The sequence below is a fragment of the Leptonotus elevatus genome, chromosome 17 (assembly GCF_054856555.1).
Source record: "Leptonotus elevatus isolate MCC_2025b chromosome 17, RoL_Lele_1.0, whole genome shotgun sequence".
Classification (NCBI taxonomy): Eukaryota; Metazoa; Chordata; class Actinopteri; order Syngnathiformes; family Syngnathidae; genus Leptonotus; species Leptonotus elevatus.
In genome coordinates this window covers 3588516-3604088 of record NC_141255.1, presented here as the reverse complement: position 1 = coordinate 3604088, position 15573 = coordinate 3588516, and the positions used below count along the sequence as shown (strand labels likewise).

General features: G+C 43.3%; 1 protein-coding gene across 2 annotated transcripts in view; it reads left to right on the top strand.

Annotated features, from left to right (window-relative positions):
* Positions 1–15573, top strand: part of anks1b (ankyrin repeat and sterile alpha motif domain containing 1B) — a 76030-nt gene that overhangs the window by 43811 nt on the left and 16646 nt on the right. For both annotated transcript variants that reach the window (XM_086058956.1, XM_086058955.1), the window contains exons 13-19: positions 1155–1368; positions 6068–6555; positions 6697–6825; positions 7323–7392; positions 9787–9893; positions 12797–12895; positions 13157–13309. In XM_086058956.1, the coding sequence (XP_085915082.1) occupies positions 1155–1368; positions 6068–6555; positions 6697–6825; positions 7323–7392; positions 9787–9893; positions 12797–12895; positions 13157–13309 (1260 nt within the window). The remainder of the gene's footprint in view (positions 1–1154; positions 1369–6067; positions 6556–6696; positions 6826–7322; positions 7393–9786; positions 9894–12796; positions 12896–13156; positions 13310–15573) is intronic.

The following is a 15573-nucleotide window of genomic DNA, read 5'->3' as shown; positions in this document are numbered from 1 at the left end:
AGATTTTTTTTTTCCTGATGAAAGAAGAGACTCTAATCTTTCTTTTGGTAGGTTCCATGTTTTTATAGCAATGGAAAACAATATTCTGTGGGCCTTGCAAAATCAGTCCAAATCCAGTAACACAGCCGGGAGCGAAGGGGGTTGCTTCAGTGAATATGGCTGGGAGTGAATGAGTTAACATGCAAATCGAATTCAAAAAAAGGGAAACAGATATTTTCTCCAAACCTAAATACAAGACAAAACAAAAATAACAAAGTATTTCAATTCAAGGTGTCAGTTTGTGGAACAATCTGGATTATAAAATGTAATCATCTCAGTTTTTTTGTATTTTAAAAAATGTATAAATGCACAATTATTAGAAAAAAAACCATATATATATATATAAGGTCATGACGTTTTTGATTGCTTGCTGTCATTCATTTTGTGTAAGTTTTACTTCTTTCTGTCCCTTTTCATTTCTTTTTTTTAAAGAATGAAATAAAATTTTTGGATTAAATTAAATTGAAAAATAGATGTCGATTCATTTGATAATTATTACTTGTCGATTAATTGATACATTTTGACAGCTCTAGCTTTATACTGACTAGATTATTGCCATTGCTGAAATAAATAAGTATAAAAAAAACTGCACTGGGATGTGCAATCAAGCAGCACAAAATGAGCAACACGTGCAGTAAAAGTGAGATCACAGCTGACTAATGAACATCCTCATTAATCACTTAGCTGCTGAATGTGCGTGCATGTGTGTGTGTTTAGCTCCTCCCCTTTATCGTCTGAGCTTCGTTTACGGCGACACTGGCCTCCGGAGTGTCACCGCGCACTTACTAACCACTTCCTGAATGTCTCTGTCAGCATTTTCTGCTCGTTAACACACACGCACGCACGCACGCACGCACGCACACACACGCACACACAAGCACTGCAAGTCCGGCTGAAGCTTTGGTGGTGACAACCTGAACTGGCAGCTGGATAATGAACACGTCGCAGCTGATTAAAGTGGGATTAATTAGCTCTTATACCAACATGTGTGTGTGTGTGTGTTTTTGAATAATAATTAGTTGACAGGAAGTGATTGCTACTTGCGGTGTTGACCATAAACTCTGAAGTATTCAGTTCACTGACTTATGATAGTAATCGAAGTAATCTCCCTTCAGCCCAAACAGCGCACGTCCCTGTCATCCTCTCTGGACGTCCAGCGGCCCGTCAACCACAGCTGCGAGCCCAGCGAGGTCAGCTCGTCCCTGGGCTACGCCAGTTTCAGCACCAGCCCCCCGGCCAGCCCCCCTCTCAGCCCCAACCAGGACCAGGACCAAGACCAGGAGCGGGACCAGGACTCGGCCGGGTCCAACGACGACTGTCCGCTGGCAGGTAGGCTCCAAAAATGCTGCAGCTCCTTGGTGGAGGTAACAGCGAGTTTGCCTTTTCCTCCTACGTGCCTTTTTCCGCGGTTTTGCTTCCGTGCTGACCTGCTCTCGCGTTGCCACGACAACCAGGATTCTTGTTGTCATGGCGAAGTGGCGGCCGTAACGTTTGATGGACAGATGCATAAAGACGCCTGTGTGTTTGTGAGTGTGGTTCAGAGGTCTTTGCGAGACTTGAACCCCCCCCCCCCACACACACACACACACACACACTCACACACTCACACACACCTGTCTAACACGCCGTTCATCATCCAGTCCAGCATGCTATTTTCGCTCATGAGATGTTTATTTTTTTTTTTTTAAACATAACGAGCTGTCACCGCCGAGTTGTATTGATCACGCGTTTCTCTTTGAGGGTTTTTAATAGCACGCAGGAAGTGGCTGACGATTGACGCGAGACGTCCCCGTGGGGCAGACTCCAGGTCAGCCGAGTCGAGCGGTTTGTTTTTGATTGGTTGGACGGATTAGTCACAAAAGGAAGCCTTGGATGCGGTCAGTTTTTTTGTTTCAATTCGATGGAATTCGTGCTGATCCTTCTGGTGTGTCTTGACCACATGGGGGCAGTGTAGATAATTATTTAATTTAATTATTTGATATCATTATGTTTAATTATTACATTTAGAACTAGGGCCCGAACAATATGCATTTTTTGAGGCCGATGCCGATACCGATTTTTGGCAGAAACAAATACTGATTAATCTGCCTATTATTTAAATATATATATTTAATGCATAAAATTATCCCTCCCCTCCCCCAATTCCTTTGAATGGGATCCTCCTTTCACTTTTGGGATTAGCGCTAGGCTAGCGATGTTTTAAAAACAAGGCATGTTTTGAATTTAAACACATACAGTACATCAAGTCCAACTGTGATGTCATTAAACGGCTTAAAAGACGCTTAGGGACAACAGAATAACCAGAATAATATACGCTACACACTTGCTAGTTGCTAATGCTACGCAAGCAAAATGCTGCATTCAGGGTACTTTCACAGCGTCGGAAAGTTCGGTTTTCTTCGATGATTACGTTTTTAGGGGAAAATAATCGGCTATTTGGCCCAATTGGACGATTCTTTTGGCAGATCTCTGAATTAATCGTGAGTTAACTATTGAAATCATGCGATTAATTACGATTAAAAAAATTAATGGCCTGACACCCCCAGAAAAAATAATCTAGCATCGATGCTAGTTTTGTGAGCCTGTCTATGACGTTTTTCCTTGCTTGTTAGCATTAAGCTAAGATGACTTTCTATCTACATTCTAGGTAAGTTCACACATCTTTTCCACACTGTTGTGCCGTTTCTAGAAGTGACTTTCTGCAAGCTTTTGATTGGTTCGAATGACTTTCAGGTTTTTGCCTTTGCTTACCACGTCATCATTTCTTCCCCCTTCAATTTCCTGACTAATTTATCTGTATTTTATACGACCCTGGTTGGCTTCATCTCACTCTCTCTCTCTCCGCTTATTAGCTTTATCAGGCCTATTGTGGCGTTGCCGTGGCAACGCGTGGCTTGAGAAACAAGCCGCGTACGTACGTGGGTACAGCAAAGAAAGACAAGAGAGGATTCAAAGGATGCCAGTGCAGCAAGTGGGTGAGAGGAAGAGAGGGACGCGCTGCCAAAACGTTGCCGAACGAGGTTTTCCCGGAAGGTGGAGCGACTTAAGCGCTCGCCGATATTCCTCTTCAGCCAAAACGTTTATGCAACAAATCTCCCAACCTGAGTGGGCGGCGGATTTAGAAGCGGCAGTACATCCATCACGGAGGCTTATACGTAACAGTGGCAAGTGTTGCCATGTCATTGAAATTTGCTCCGGTCCTTCCGAATATTATAATTTAAGCGAGTTTCATGAACCAATACGATTTCAAATATGCTTGATTAAGGCCAGCTCGCTTCTGTCCTCTGATTGGTCAGAACTGTTCGACAAGCAAAACTGCACAAAGGTGATCTTTGTTTTGCCTGCTCATTCTGGTAACGAGCTGAGCCGATAAGATGGTCGTCAGAGCGGTTTGTCTTCCCGGACGCGGCAGCAACCTTCTCTTTGAACGCATCAGCAGCAACCCCCCCCCCCCTCCCCAAGCGCAACAAAAGCGCGCACACGCTCGTCATTAAAGTGATTTATTGTATTTTGGAAGCAGCTTACTCGGAATGCATGCGCCACCTCTGTGACTCGCAGCCGGGAGATTTCCAAATGAGGCTTGCCGTTTTGTCAAAAGCGCCGCTGCCGGAGCACAAATCTCGGCGCCTGTGACGCTAATCTCCGACACAGACGCTTGCAAATCCCTCAAAGTGCACAGGAGTGTGAGGGCAAAAAAAGAGTAGAGGGGGAAAAAACTGTGTTATTCTTGCACTTGAACATAACATTCTCTGACTACCCCCTCACATTTTTTTTTCCTTTTGGTTTCAGGTTAAAATATTTTTACAGCATTTTACTCTGGAAATATCATCAGTAACTCTCCACACCAGCAGGTGGCAGCAGCTTATGTTTATTTCACATTTACACAACAATAGCTTATGTATTTCTTTCTTACTTATTACCCTGTCGATCGTGCATTCATGTTTGATCAATTTGTCGCATTTTTTGCAATTCAAAGCATCTTGGCCACACCCACTAGTGACATCACACCCCCTAAGCTAGCTGAGTTAGCCAAAATCGCAATATTAGTCCTCCCAAACGTAGATAAATCCCTTGTCTTGAGACAGCGCAACTTGTTAGCCTAGCGTAGCCTAGTGAGGTTAGCGCCCGAGGCCTAGCGTAATGACTTCCTGCGCGGCATCTCCGAGGAAATAGGCCTCTGTATTTAATCTCCGGTGCTGACTGGCAGCACGGTTATTACTTTTAATAACATTCATCCAGAACGAACATGCCACTATCTGAGATTTGTATCACCTCCTATGTGTTTATGTATTTATTTGCGCGGCTTTATTCATGGACGCAGCAAACAGCGGCCCAATTATGCATTAAGATCCTCCTCCTCAAGGACGACAGTGCATAAATTACATTATGCTATGTTCCATTTAGGTGTGTACCGCCTGGCGTCCTTCTAGATCCACTGGGACGTCTCTGTCAATTAGCACCACCTGTAGCCCTCTTGTTTGCATCATTTCCTGCCAGGTGTACAACATACAGTATGCATGGGGGTTATATAACACAGAAATGCTGAATATGGGAATAAATCATCTGTGTCAGTGATATTTGGTTTCATAATTAGAAAAATGATTCTAAAGCCGCTCACGTTTATTATTTGTGTCTAAACTTGTCGAGCACGTGCATTTCTGCGGTCGTTTGTCACGGGGCGAGTGTAACTTGCCGTGACCTGTATACACATGCGCATATATGTGCGTGTCGTCAATGTTGTAATGTGTAAAGCGAGGCAAACGCAGCGTTTGTTAGCGTGCTAGCGCTACGTGCTCTCTGCAGGGTCTACTTTAAGGTAAGCCACTTTTCGTCTGGAACACACGCGTTGAGAAACACACATTTACGCCCCCGCTTATTTGATTGCCGTCAGACGAAAACGTTTTTTTTTTTTTTTTCATCCATCCCCACTCTTTCTCTCCTCGCGCTCATTTGAAAGCTAAAGGCGCTAATGGAGCTGCGGTTCTTTGTTGCCAATGGCGACGGAGCCGCTCACCTGTTGGCGATGGAGCGGAGGCGCGTGACGTGCAGCCAAACTTTAATGATGCTTCTACGTACGGTCGTACGTCACTCCGGAGCCACAGACCTGATGTCATGTTGTTATGGTGATGTTATTTTCTGTGTTTATGCTAATTTCAATGAAGAATCATGACTTACGGCTGGACAAGCCTTCACTCAAACAGAGCGATGCGGATTTTCTGTTCTTCTATTGACTTGTGAAACCAGTGGTATCAAAAATTTGGAGGACGCAAGGGCCACGTTGAAATTCCACCAAAATCAGCCAATCAAACAACTGCATCTTTTTTATACATTCTGGTGTTTTTTTTCTTCCTGAACAGCTTTCGATAAGGCAAATAGTTTAGGATTTTCCAAGATTTTGTGTTGGTTTGACCCTGTAACCCACCCGGCAATAACAACCCCTCCACTGAACTGCAGTCGGATCCCATCTTTATATTCAGAAGAAAAACAACAGTCTGTCCTAAGCCCACCATTTTTAAAACAGTTACTATCTATATAGCTAGCTAGCTATCTAGATGGATAGATAGATAGATAGCGAGATAGATAGATGGCGAGCGAGCTAGCTAGCTAGCTTTATCCCCCCTCCAATGATGAATTCACACATCTGTGCACCACTTCAGACACTTTAAATTCAAACATTCAAGCTAGCTAGCTTAAACGCTTTATATCCCCACCATTTCCTATTTATGTAGCTATTGAGCTATCTATCTAGCTATCTAGGTATATCTATCTAGCTAGCTAGCTTTTACCCCCGCCAAAAAAGCGGTAAGTTGTTTCCCCAACGATGAATTCACACATCTGTGCACCACTTCAAACACTTTAAATTCAAATTAGCTAGCTTTATACCCCCACCATCCAAAAAATAAAAAAGCCTCTGGTGTCTCTGCGATGATGAATTCACGCATGCATGCACCACTTCAGAGACTTTGTATTCAAACAGTCAAGCATAAAATGAAGTCAGCAGTTGTTCTTCTCCTTGTTTTCTCTGCAGATGACGGGCTGTACCATCAAGACCCGTTGCAGCCACCGCTAGAGGACCGGCGGAAGAGTCACATCCCGGAAGAGTTCGCGGGCCTCCTCCACGGATCGTCCCCAGCCTGCGAGACACCGGAAACGCCGTACCACCTCTACAGCCCCAAACCTCGCAAGCACGCCTCCACGAGCCTGCAGCCGCCCGATTTGAACCTTGAGATCGCATCGGCGACCCAGAAGCCCTGCGGAAAACCCCAGGTGGTCTATCGGACCGTATTCCACACGAGAGTCAACCAAGACCTGGATCAACGAATCGAGTCGCTCTGCGGAGCGAACGGCGAGGTCGCCGAGTGCGGAGGAGGGAGCGCGCCCAAGGGTCCTGGCTACGACGAGAGGGCCTGCACCCTGGGCAGGATGAGGTCCATGCCCCGCAGCGTGCTGGACCTGCAGCTCTCCAAGTCCCTGTCCAAGTCCGACTCCAACCTGGTCGCTGTGTCGCCCATACAGGTGGACACTGACTTTTCATTCAACCTAAAGGGTTAATTGCACTTTGAATAGCAAAAAACTAAACTACAACAATTAGTAGAATTTAGTAACTAAACATGTTATGTTTAAAAAAGCAATTTATTATTATTATTTTTTATCCAGGAGGAGAACATTTGGGAGTGTGGACCTCGTGGCCAAGGCTCAGCAGCTTCGGGTGCAGGCGGCGGCGGCGGAACCACACCGGCGGGAAAGCTGGAAAGAACGCCCTCGTTCACAGCTGAGTGGGAGGAGGTACGAGCTAATTGATGGATACCTTCATTAGCATCACTCAAAAGTATTGAGACAGACTTTCTACAAGGTCAGAAGCAAAGAAGTGTCCAAAATGAAGTGCAATTAAGATTTTAATATCAGCATCCGTGGAATACTTCGTCAGTCTACTGATGACGCAAAACGAATTCCGCATTTGCGGCGCGCGTTTGTTAGCCGGCCGCCGCCGCGAATTAGCATATGGAATTTAGCATAGTTCCCGGCAATTAAGGCGACCTTTGCGGTGTAATTGCGCGCGGTGGGAGGGCGAGATAAGAGAAAGGCCGGGAGCCACGCTGCGTTCAGTGGAAAACCGCCGAGAAGAAGGTGGCGGAGGAAAAAGTTGCATTATTAGCGACGTTATCTTCCAGAGCATTTTGCTCATTAGTAAGGCGGATGTACTTCACTGTTTGTTTGATGCATCTTATTGCTAACATTGCGCCAATTTTTTTCAAACTAATCTCTTTCGTGTGTTTGCTCAGATCGACAAGATTATGAGCTCCATCGGGGCGGGAATAAGCAGCGGGTTGGATGTGGAAGAACACGATTCAGGTAAAACACACACAAGTACCAACAACTAACAGTTACAAGAAATGAGATACTAGGAAAAGGCAAGCAGTTCCAGTGACGATTTTTTATTTTTATTTTTTAAAGCTTATATTAATAACTGGTCATGTTCACAGAAAAGTTCATATTTTAAGAACATTTCTCCAATTACGTTTTTCATGTAATATACATTTCTGGCAAAATATTTGTAATTTTTCTGGGAAATAAAAGCTGCAATATTACAAGAAAAAAAAAATATATAAAGAAAAAAATGTCTTATTATTATGTACAAAAATGTCATATTCTGAGAAAAATAAGTCATAATTTTTCAGGAAAATGTCCAATATTTCTATGAAAAGTCAACCTGCAAAAGGTTTAAAAGGAAAAAGTTGAAAGAAAATCTCATAATTTTCACAGCAAAAAAATCATAAGAAAAAAGTTGTGACACTGTGTGAAAAAAGGTTTTTCAGGAAAATGAGTCATATTTGCAAGGAAAAAAAGTTAAGCAATTGTGCACAATACAGTTCAATATAATATATATATTTTTTGAATGTTCAATGAAAGTTGTCATTTTTGATGAAAAAAATCATATTACAAGAAAATAGACAAGAAGCCTTTAATACTTCACAATGGCTGGGTTTAAATATCTTCCCACACTCTTTTCCAAAGATCTTAGAGCCATAAGTTATGCAATAAATTGAACTCTAAACTGACTAAGGAGTACAACAGAAGGAAATTAATCTGTGCTATAATGTATATATTATAATGTATGTATTATTAGGGATGTAACGACGTCCAAACATCACAATACGATATTATCACGATATTGTGGGGAGGTTGGCGATATAAAAAAAGGTCACAATATTGAGAGCTCCTAACTAAAAATAAAGCACAATATTGTGCTTTTGTACATAACAGCAATGCATATAAACAACCTACAATCGCTAATATCACTTAATATTGAGGCACTTACTTGCTAAAACGCACACATTGAGTTCCTCCACATATTGACTCGGTTCAAAAACATATTATGTTCCCTTTCATATGACCATTAGCGTGGATTTTAAACAGAAGGCTAAAACATGCCTTGTGAAAATTAAACTGCACTAAAGAATTTGCCACCAGCGGGTGCTAGAACTGCACAAATGGAAATTAACCTGACTTTTTTTAAACAGATGTGCTGCTTTTAATAACGGGACATGACGACAATAATATTATTTAGTTTTAATACATTATCTAACCAAACTATTATTGTCTAAAAAAAAACAACTAAAAAAAACAGTCATTTTCAGTCTTGAGGCAATATAATGCAGCACGGCTCCTGCTGGTTGAGAAGGAGGCGGAGTTTTACGACATTTCCCAGACAGTTAAAAAGTGTTAATAATAGATTTGCCCCAAAGCTTTTTATCATCCCTTTTAATTGCTTGACATCGTGGGGGCTGACCAATCATATACAAATTAGGAAATGCCCATATTTGGACATGATGTTTCCACCCGACAACGACAATATGCATTTTTAAATGCCTGTGTTCTCATTAACACCCCATCAAAAAACTTCCTTTTCTTATGTCAATCCAAAGCCTCCATTTACCATGGTTACCGCCCCCCCCTCCTCCACCCCCCCCCCCCCCCACACACACACTAATACACACACACTTTTGTGTACGTGGAAGAAGGTTGGCTGGGCTTGTAGACAAAGACGCCTGGAGATGTTGCGATGGCTACCATGCGCAGAGGCAGCGCAGTGGCGATGGAGGGAGAGTGAAGCAAAGAGGAGGGCTCAGAGAGAGAGAGAGAGAGAGAGAGAGAGAGAAAGAGAGGAGACAGCAGAAGCATACAGATGAACGTGGGAGTCCTCGACGAAGAGAGTCGACAGTGCACGGCTCCATCTCTCTCTCTTTTTGCAAACACACACGAGCAGGCAGGCAAGGGAGCGCAACAGCTGAGCGAGCGAGCGAGCGAGCAGCTGCTCCGAGCACACGGACGGACGGACGCCTCTCGCCTGCGGATCTCGACCTCCATCCTCATCCGGCCAGCCGCCCACCTCCTGGCAGGATTTCACACCCAGGACCAGAGCTCTTTTCTGGATACAACTTCTGCAAGCGCCCCCTCCTCTTCCAGGCTCCCTCCATCCAACATCTCGGACCAGTTAACCCTCGCACCTTTCCACGCTGACCCTCCGTCCCCTCCCCTGCGCCCTCACTATGTTTGTAGCCTAGCCCCCTCCCCTGCCCTCCCTCCCCTGTTGTTTCCTCACAAAAGGCATGGCTGGCTCATTTGACAGCCACATTGCCCGCCACAACATGATGTGGCAGTGCCAGCTGTCCCAGCCGGACTGCCGCTGCTACCGCGTGGACGGCTACTCCCTTCTCAAGCGTCTGCCCCTGCACCCCCTCATAGGTCCCCGATGCCCGCTGCAGTCGGCGGGCCAGTGGCTGGACTCCATCGGCCTGGTCCAGTACGAGAACCACCTGCTGGCCAACGGCTTCGACAACGTCCAGTTCATGGTGAGTGAGATTTGGCTCTGCAAGTTGTCGGATTTCCTCCTCGTTGCGCCCACGCCGCGAGAGCGCCTCCCACGCGCGGCGAGCCAACGCCGCAGCTCTGAGCTGCAGACGCTGCCCGTTTTTTTTTTTTTTTTTTTAATGTTGCGCGGCCCCTGGAAATGAATAAACATGGCACACGGTGGAGGAAAGCACCTGTTGCCTGCGGATGCTCGACAGCAGTGGCGCAGGACCAGAGACTCTTTTATCGATACAGATTGCTCTCCGCAGGAATTGATCTCGTTTTTAGTCCAATTATCGCACATGGAAAGAAATGAGATCATTTTTTTAAATGGGGGAAGAGAATCTTGTTCCCGTGATAACTGCAGTAAGTCTTCTCGCACGTGGTGGGCGTCCTCGACCTCCTCGTCTCTGTTGTGATGTCTCCAGGTGCACGTTGCAGCAATGATGTTGTAATTTGGGAGCTTTACCACTAGGTGGAGCTCAAAATGGGAGTTTTGCTCGTAGGTGCTACTATGAGTCTTTATCACATAAAAAAAAAGTAATCATCTGTGTAATTTTGTACGTTTTAATATATAGTGGAAGATTTATTTTATTTTATTTATTTATTTATTTATTTTGCTGAAATTTTGCCTCAGTCTTCATAAATCTGCTTTGTTTTCGTAGCTAGCTGCAGTATTTGGGTTTTACCAAAAGGGGGTGCTAACACACAATAACATGCTTCCTTTTAGGGACTTACGTAGATTTGTCATTGTTTTCTCTAACTATAGTTATTGCTTATAAAATGTATTTTTATGTTGGTATCTTTGGGAGTCTAAAACGAATTAATTAGAGTTACTTTACTTCCTGTGAGAAGTATTGTTTTGGTTTTCGTATGTTTTGGTTAGTCAGACTTTTTGAACCGATTAACCTGCGACCGTCCTTTATACAGTAGATGGAAGTGTTTTGAGATTATGGTTTGTGTCATATTTTCTCAGTTCTTGTTCAAATGCACAAGAGCCTCAAAAAAGTTGTTTTACATTTACATGTTAAAAATCGTCTTCATACAAGTGTTGCTTAGGAACACTTGTATCCTTAGCATTAGCCGCTAACTAGTGCGGTTAGCTTTAGCACTCAAAATACACAAGTAGAGAGAAAAGGTTAGAAAATGTTTTGTTTTTAAATGACAGTGGCAGTTAAAATTGTTGCATAGCAACCATTTATCGTTAGCACTCACCTCTAATTAGCCTTGGGCATGTCCGCTAATCTCCATCAACCAGACGAGGACATAACTTAATAATTATTTTTCCAATTGGAAGCTCGTCACCAAATGCGATTGGACGGCGAGGATGTGATTAGGTGCGTACCTAATGAAGTGTGCGATGAGGTTGAACACAAATTCATGAATTGAGTCAAGGACACGAAAATTGCTATAAAGAGGATATATATATATATATATATATATATATATATATATATATATATATATAACAATATTCCAAATGCTCATCGCTCTCTTGATATCTTCTAACTTCACATCCTTGTCATGCATCTCCATTCTGGTCTTGCCCCTCCGCCATCGAGCAGGAATTTTAATTTAGCAACTATTGTGACGATGACAACCCAGCTCGCTCCTCATGAGACTGATGAACCGATACGCCCGTTGCATACCAGAGTAGCCTGCCAAAGCCGCCCCCTCCCAAACCGCCTCCATCAATGTGTCTTCCATATCGCTATGCATACTAATGAATCCACTTGAACAAATGGGAAATGTGGGAATCATGCCAATGAGAATTCCCTTGGAGTTCTCTGCCCAGCCACCAGAGGGCAGACCATATGCTGTGATGTGTTAACCGGCTTGATGACATCACAACTACTTATATTTTTCCATTGAAATGAATGAAAATCAGTTCCAGCCTCTCAAAAATAACATTACAGTAATTGTAATGTTTTTAATGAATAAAATAGAACTGCATTTATTATAGTAATGAGATAATTTAATAGAATTAATAATAATAAATTTTCCTCATCCTGATGTGCACCTTGGCCACGGGGGGGGCAGTATAAGACGGACACATAATTTGTATACTGTACTGACTCGGCTTGTCCCTGCTTCTTAGTACAGCAGTAATATTTGCATTTCTACACAGAGGATAAAGAATGTATGTCATATGGTATTTTTGACATGTGTTGCTGTCCTGTTTATGCTCAGATCGCTGTTGCTTGAAGGGCCCAAACAATTAAGCAGACAATATTCACTTTTTTATAATCTGCAAAAATCTGCCAAATTTTTTATTTATTTTTTGCTTCCGCCCCAGCCAAAGAAAATTGCCCAATTTATAAAAATAAAATAAAAATTGGGGGGTATTTTTTTTAAACTTTTGTATTCAAACAAATATAAAAAAGGACAACAACTATTGTAAAACAATCAAATGTTCTGCCTGTAATTCATAAATATCAGCAGATTATCTGAATTTTATTCTGTCAAATATCTGAATATATATATATATATATCGTATCGGGATCGAACTAAAAAAAAATCATGTCTGTCGAGTCCTAGTAACAACACTGCCGCATTTATGCTAGTTGTTAGCCTTTGGCGCTTCCTATTGTAGCGATAGTGGATGTTATGTGTTTTTAGATGCTTTGCCATGCACAAGCGTGCAATTTGGCGTAAGATGGCAGCCAATAATTGGCACTTTTTTTTCTTTTTTTTTGCTAACACAACTCGTGAGTTTTGGAAGGTATCGACTAGCGCGGAGCTGCATAATGAAGCCGCCAGAGTGCTCTGCTCGTCCTCACACCGAGTGCTTTAAAGTGGGAAAAACTAAAGCTGTAAATTGGCATCAAGTGCAAAATGTTTGCTCAATGTGAAGCACACTAGCCGCTAATATGGTTTGTGTGTGTGTGTGTGTGGTGGCGCGCAGGGCAGCAACGTGGTGGAGGACCAGGACCTGCTAGAAATCGGCATCCTCAACTCGGCCCACAGACAGCGCCTCCTGCAGGCCATACGGCTCCTGCCCAGGGTGAGTTGTTAAGCCACCAAATAGGAGCTCTTTGCACACTAAACTCTATAGAGTGCGCATGACAACATAATGAAGATTGACGGGCTTACTTAAGGCCTTAAGTGCCCTCAAATGAAGTAGTAGACAAGTGTCGAGTTTTGGAATAAGCAGATTTTATAGCAGCACTTTACCGCAGTCAGCAGTTCCTTTCTCACAAGCCACTGAGGAACTTCCTGCCACTTGTGACTGTCAAACTTTTGAAAAGTGTCTTTTTCGTGGCAGGTGAGGCCAATCGGCTACGACGGCAACAACCCGACGTCGGTGGCCGAGTGGCTGGAGTCCCTGGAGCTGGGCGACTACACAAAGTCCTTCCTGGTCAACGGCTACACGTCCATGGAGCTGGTCAAGAAGATCTGGGAGATTGAGCTCATCAACGTGAGTCCTGACTGTCTCTCCGAAACGTCTTCGAATCGATGAAAATGTTCACGACTCGCTATCGGATGCACTTAGGTGTTTCATTATCACACCTGCTGTTCTTGTGTTGTCTATTTGCTTCTGGAATGCGTGTTACATTGCATCGGGGTGGGGAGGGGGGGGGGGTGGTTCTGCTTGCTGCTGCCGCTGCATTTCCTCCCCAGTGGAGGCAGCGCTGATGAAGTGATCAGCTGGAGGAGGTGCAGAGAGCCTCGTTATATAAGCATGTGGGCCGCAAGATGCTTCACAGCGTCAGGGATGCCGCCCACGTGCTGTGTGTGCGTGCGTGCGCGCGCACGTGTGTGCGTGCGCGCGCATCTGTGGGATGCATATGTGACACGCAGAGAGTGCGAACGAATACTGACACTCTACGTATACGTCGAGGGCACGCGTGGATTTACATCAGTCTTTGGCACGTCATGGGAGTCTGCGAGATATATATATATATATATATATATATTAATTGAAATTCACAACAATTACAAAATCAGCATAATCGTAAAAAAAGATTATTAATACTATTTTTGTTGTTGTTCAAATGTACACATTCACACCTTTTTAGACATTTTAAGTAACTCATTTAATAAATGTTGTTTCATCCAAAAGGAACTTGTGTATAATTATAGTGTTTCAAATTTTTTTATTTGTCTTAATATTTTTTATTTGTTTTTTTACGTTTAAACATTTTCTTGTTTTGTACCAAAAAAAAGAAATGACTGCACAAGACTGCACAGTGCACATGCAGTGCAACTTCCAAGTTTTGCCAACCTAAATGAATACTTTTATAAATATATATCATTATAAATTCGGTTTGATCCAAAAGGAACTTACATAATTATAGTGTTTCTATTTTTTTTTATTGGTCTTAATATTTTTAAATGTGTAAACATTTTCTTGTTTTGTACCAAAATAAAAATAAAAATTATATATATATATATGTTTTTTTTTTAATTGGTCTTAATATTTTTAAATGCTTAAACAGGATCGAGTGAATTGGTAGTGCAGTAAACTGCCGCTAGAGGGTGTACAAGCACGCAAAATAATTAAAGTCTTTACTTTGATGGATTCTCCAGTTTTTCAGTATGAGCAGGAAGTGATGCTTTAATTCCAAGGGAAAGGTGTGGCTGCAGTCCAGAAACGTCCACAAGATGGCGATGCTCACCTATCACATTTTTAGAGCTCAGGAGACTGATATTTGCTTTAGTTTTGGAGTGAAGACAGGAAGTTGCATGTTGGCGACGACTTAGTCTGGGTCCCACTTCAAGGTCACATTTGGCCACTTTTAACAAACATTTATGGTTGGTTAAATTTTTTTTTTTTTACCGTGTACACATTTTGTGCTCCTGTTGTAATAACCAACGAATCAATCCAGTATCCACCAAATGACCATTTTCAGCCTCCTTCGCTAGAAACGTGACACACAGATGACTTAAGTGAGCATCACCACCTTGTGGACGTTTGTTGAAGGTGCGCATCCCTTCAAAATAAGAGCAGTGGTTTTATTTTGGAATGGAGTGCAGTTAGGAAGTACAAAACGGCCATTTTAGGTCTCTGTTAGGTTAGAGTGGGATTCTTCCGCTTCTTGGCATGTAAAAGCCTGTTCTGCTTTGTGTGTGTGTGTGTGTGTACGTGCGTGTTCGTCACAAACAAGGCCCGACTTGTCCGGCGCATTCCCGTCACACTTTTTTGACAAAGTGCGTGCGTGTGCAAATATGCAAACAAGTAAAGCCAGGACTGTCTTCCTCTCTGGCGCCGGGCGCTAGCCTGTTGCCATGGCGACTGCTGGTTGCCGTAGTGACGCGAGATATGGTACGATAGCAGTTCATTGAAGTGTACTGGTCTAAGCGTGCGCGCGCGTGTGTGTGTGTGTGTGTGTGCGTGTGTACCTGCACGACGCCGCGTGGCCCGCTGCCAGTGATGGCGAGCAGCGTGTGTGCGCTTATCACCTTTTCTGTCAGGACTCCAAGCGGACAGATTGTGCGGCGTCCCGCTGCCAGATGGTTCCGGGCCTTAAATATAGACGGCGGGATCAAACCGTACACTACGCGAACCCGTTGCGGTGTACACTGCCTTCAAAGCACCACTTTTCCCTTTTGCATGGACTTTCCTCCATCCTTCTGTTATCAATACAACTGGATCAAATGTTGATATTGTTGCACCGACTCATCATTTATTTACCGTATTATTTAATGTGATAGTATTACGACACATTTCATTTTAGCGTG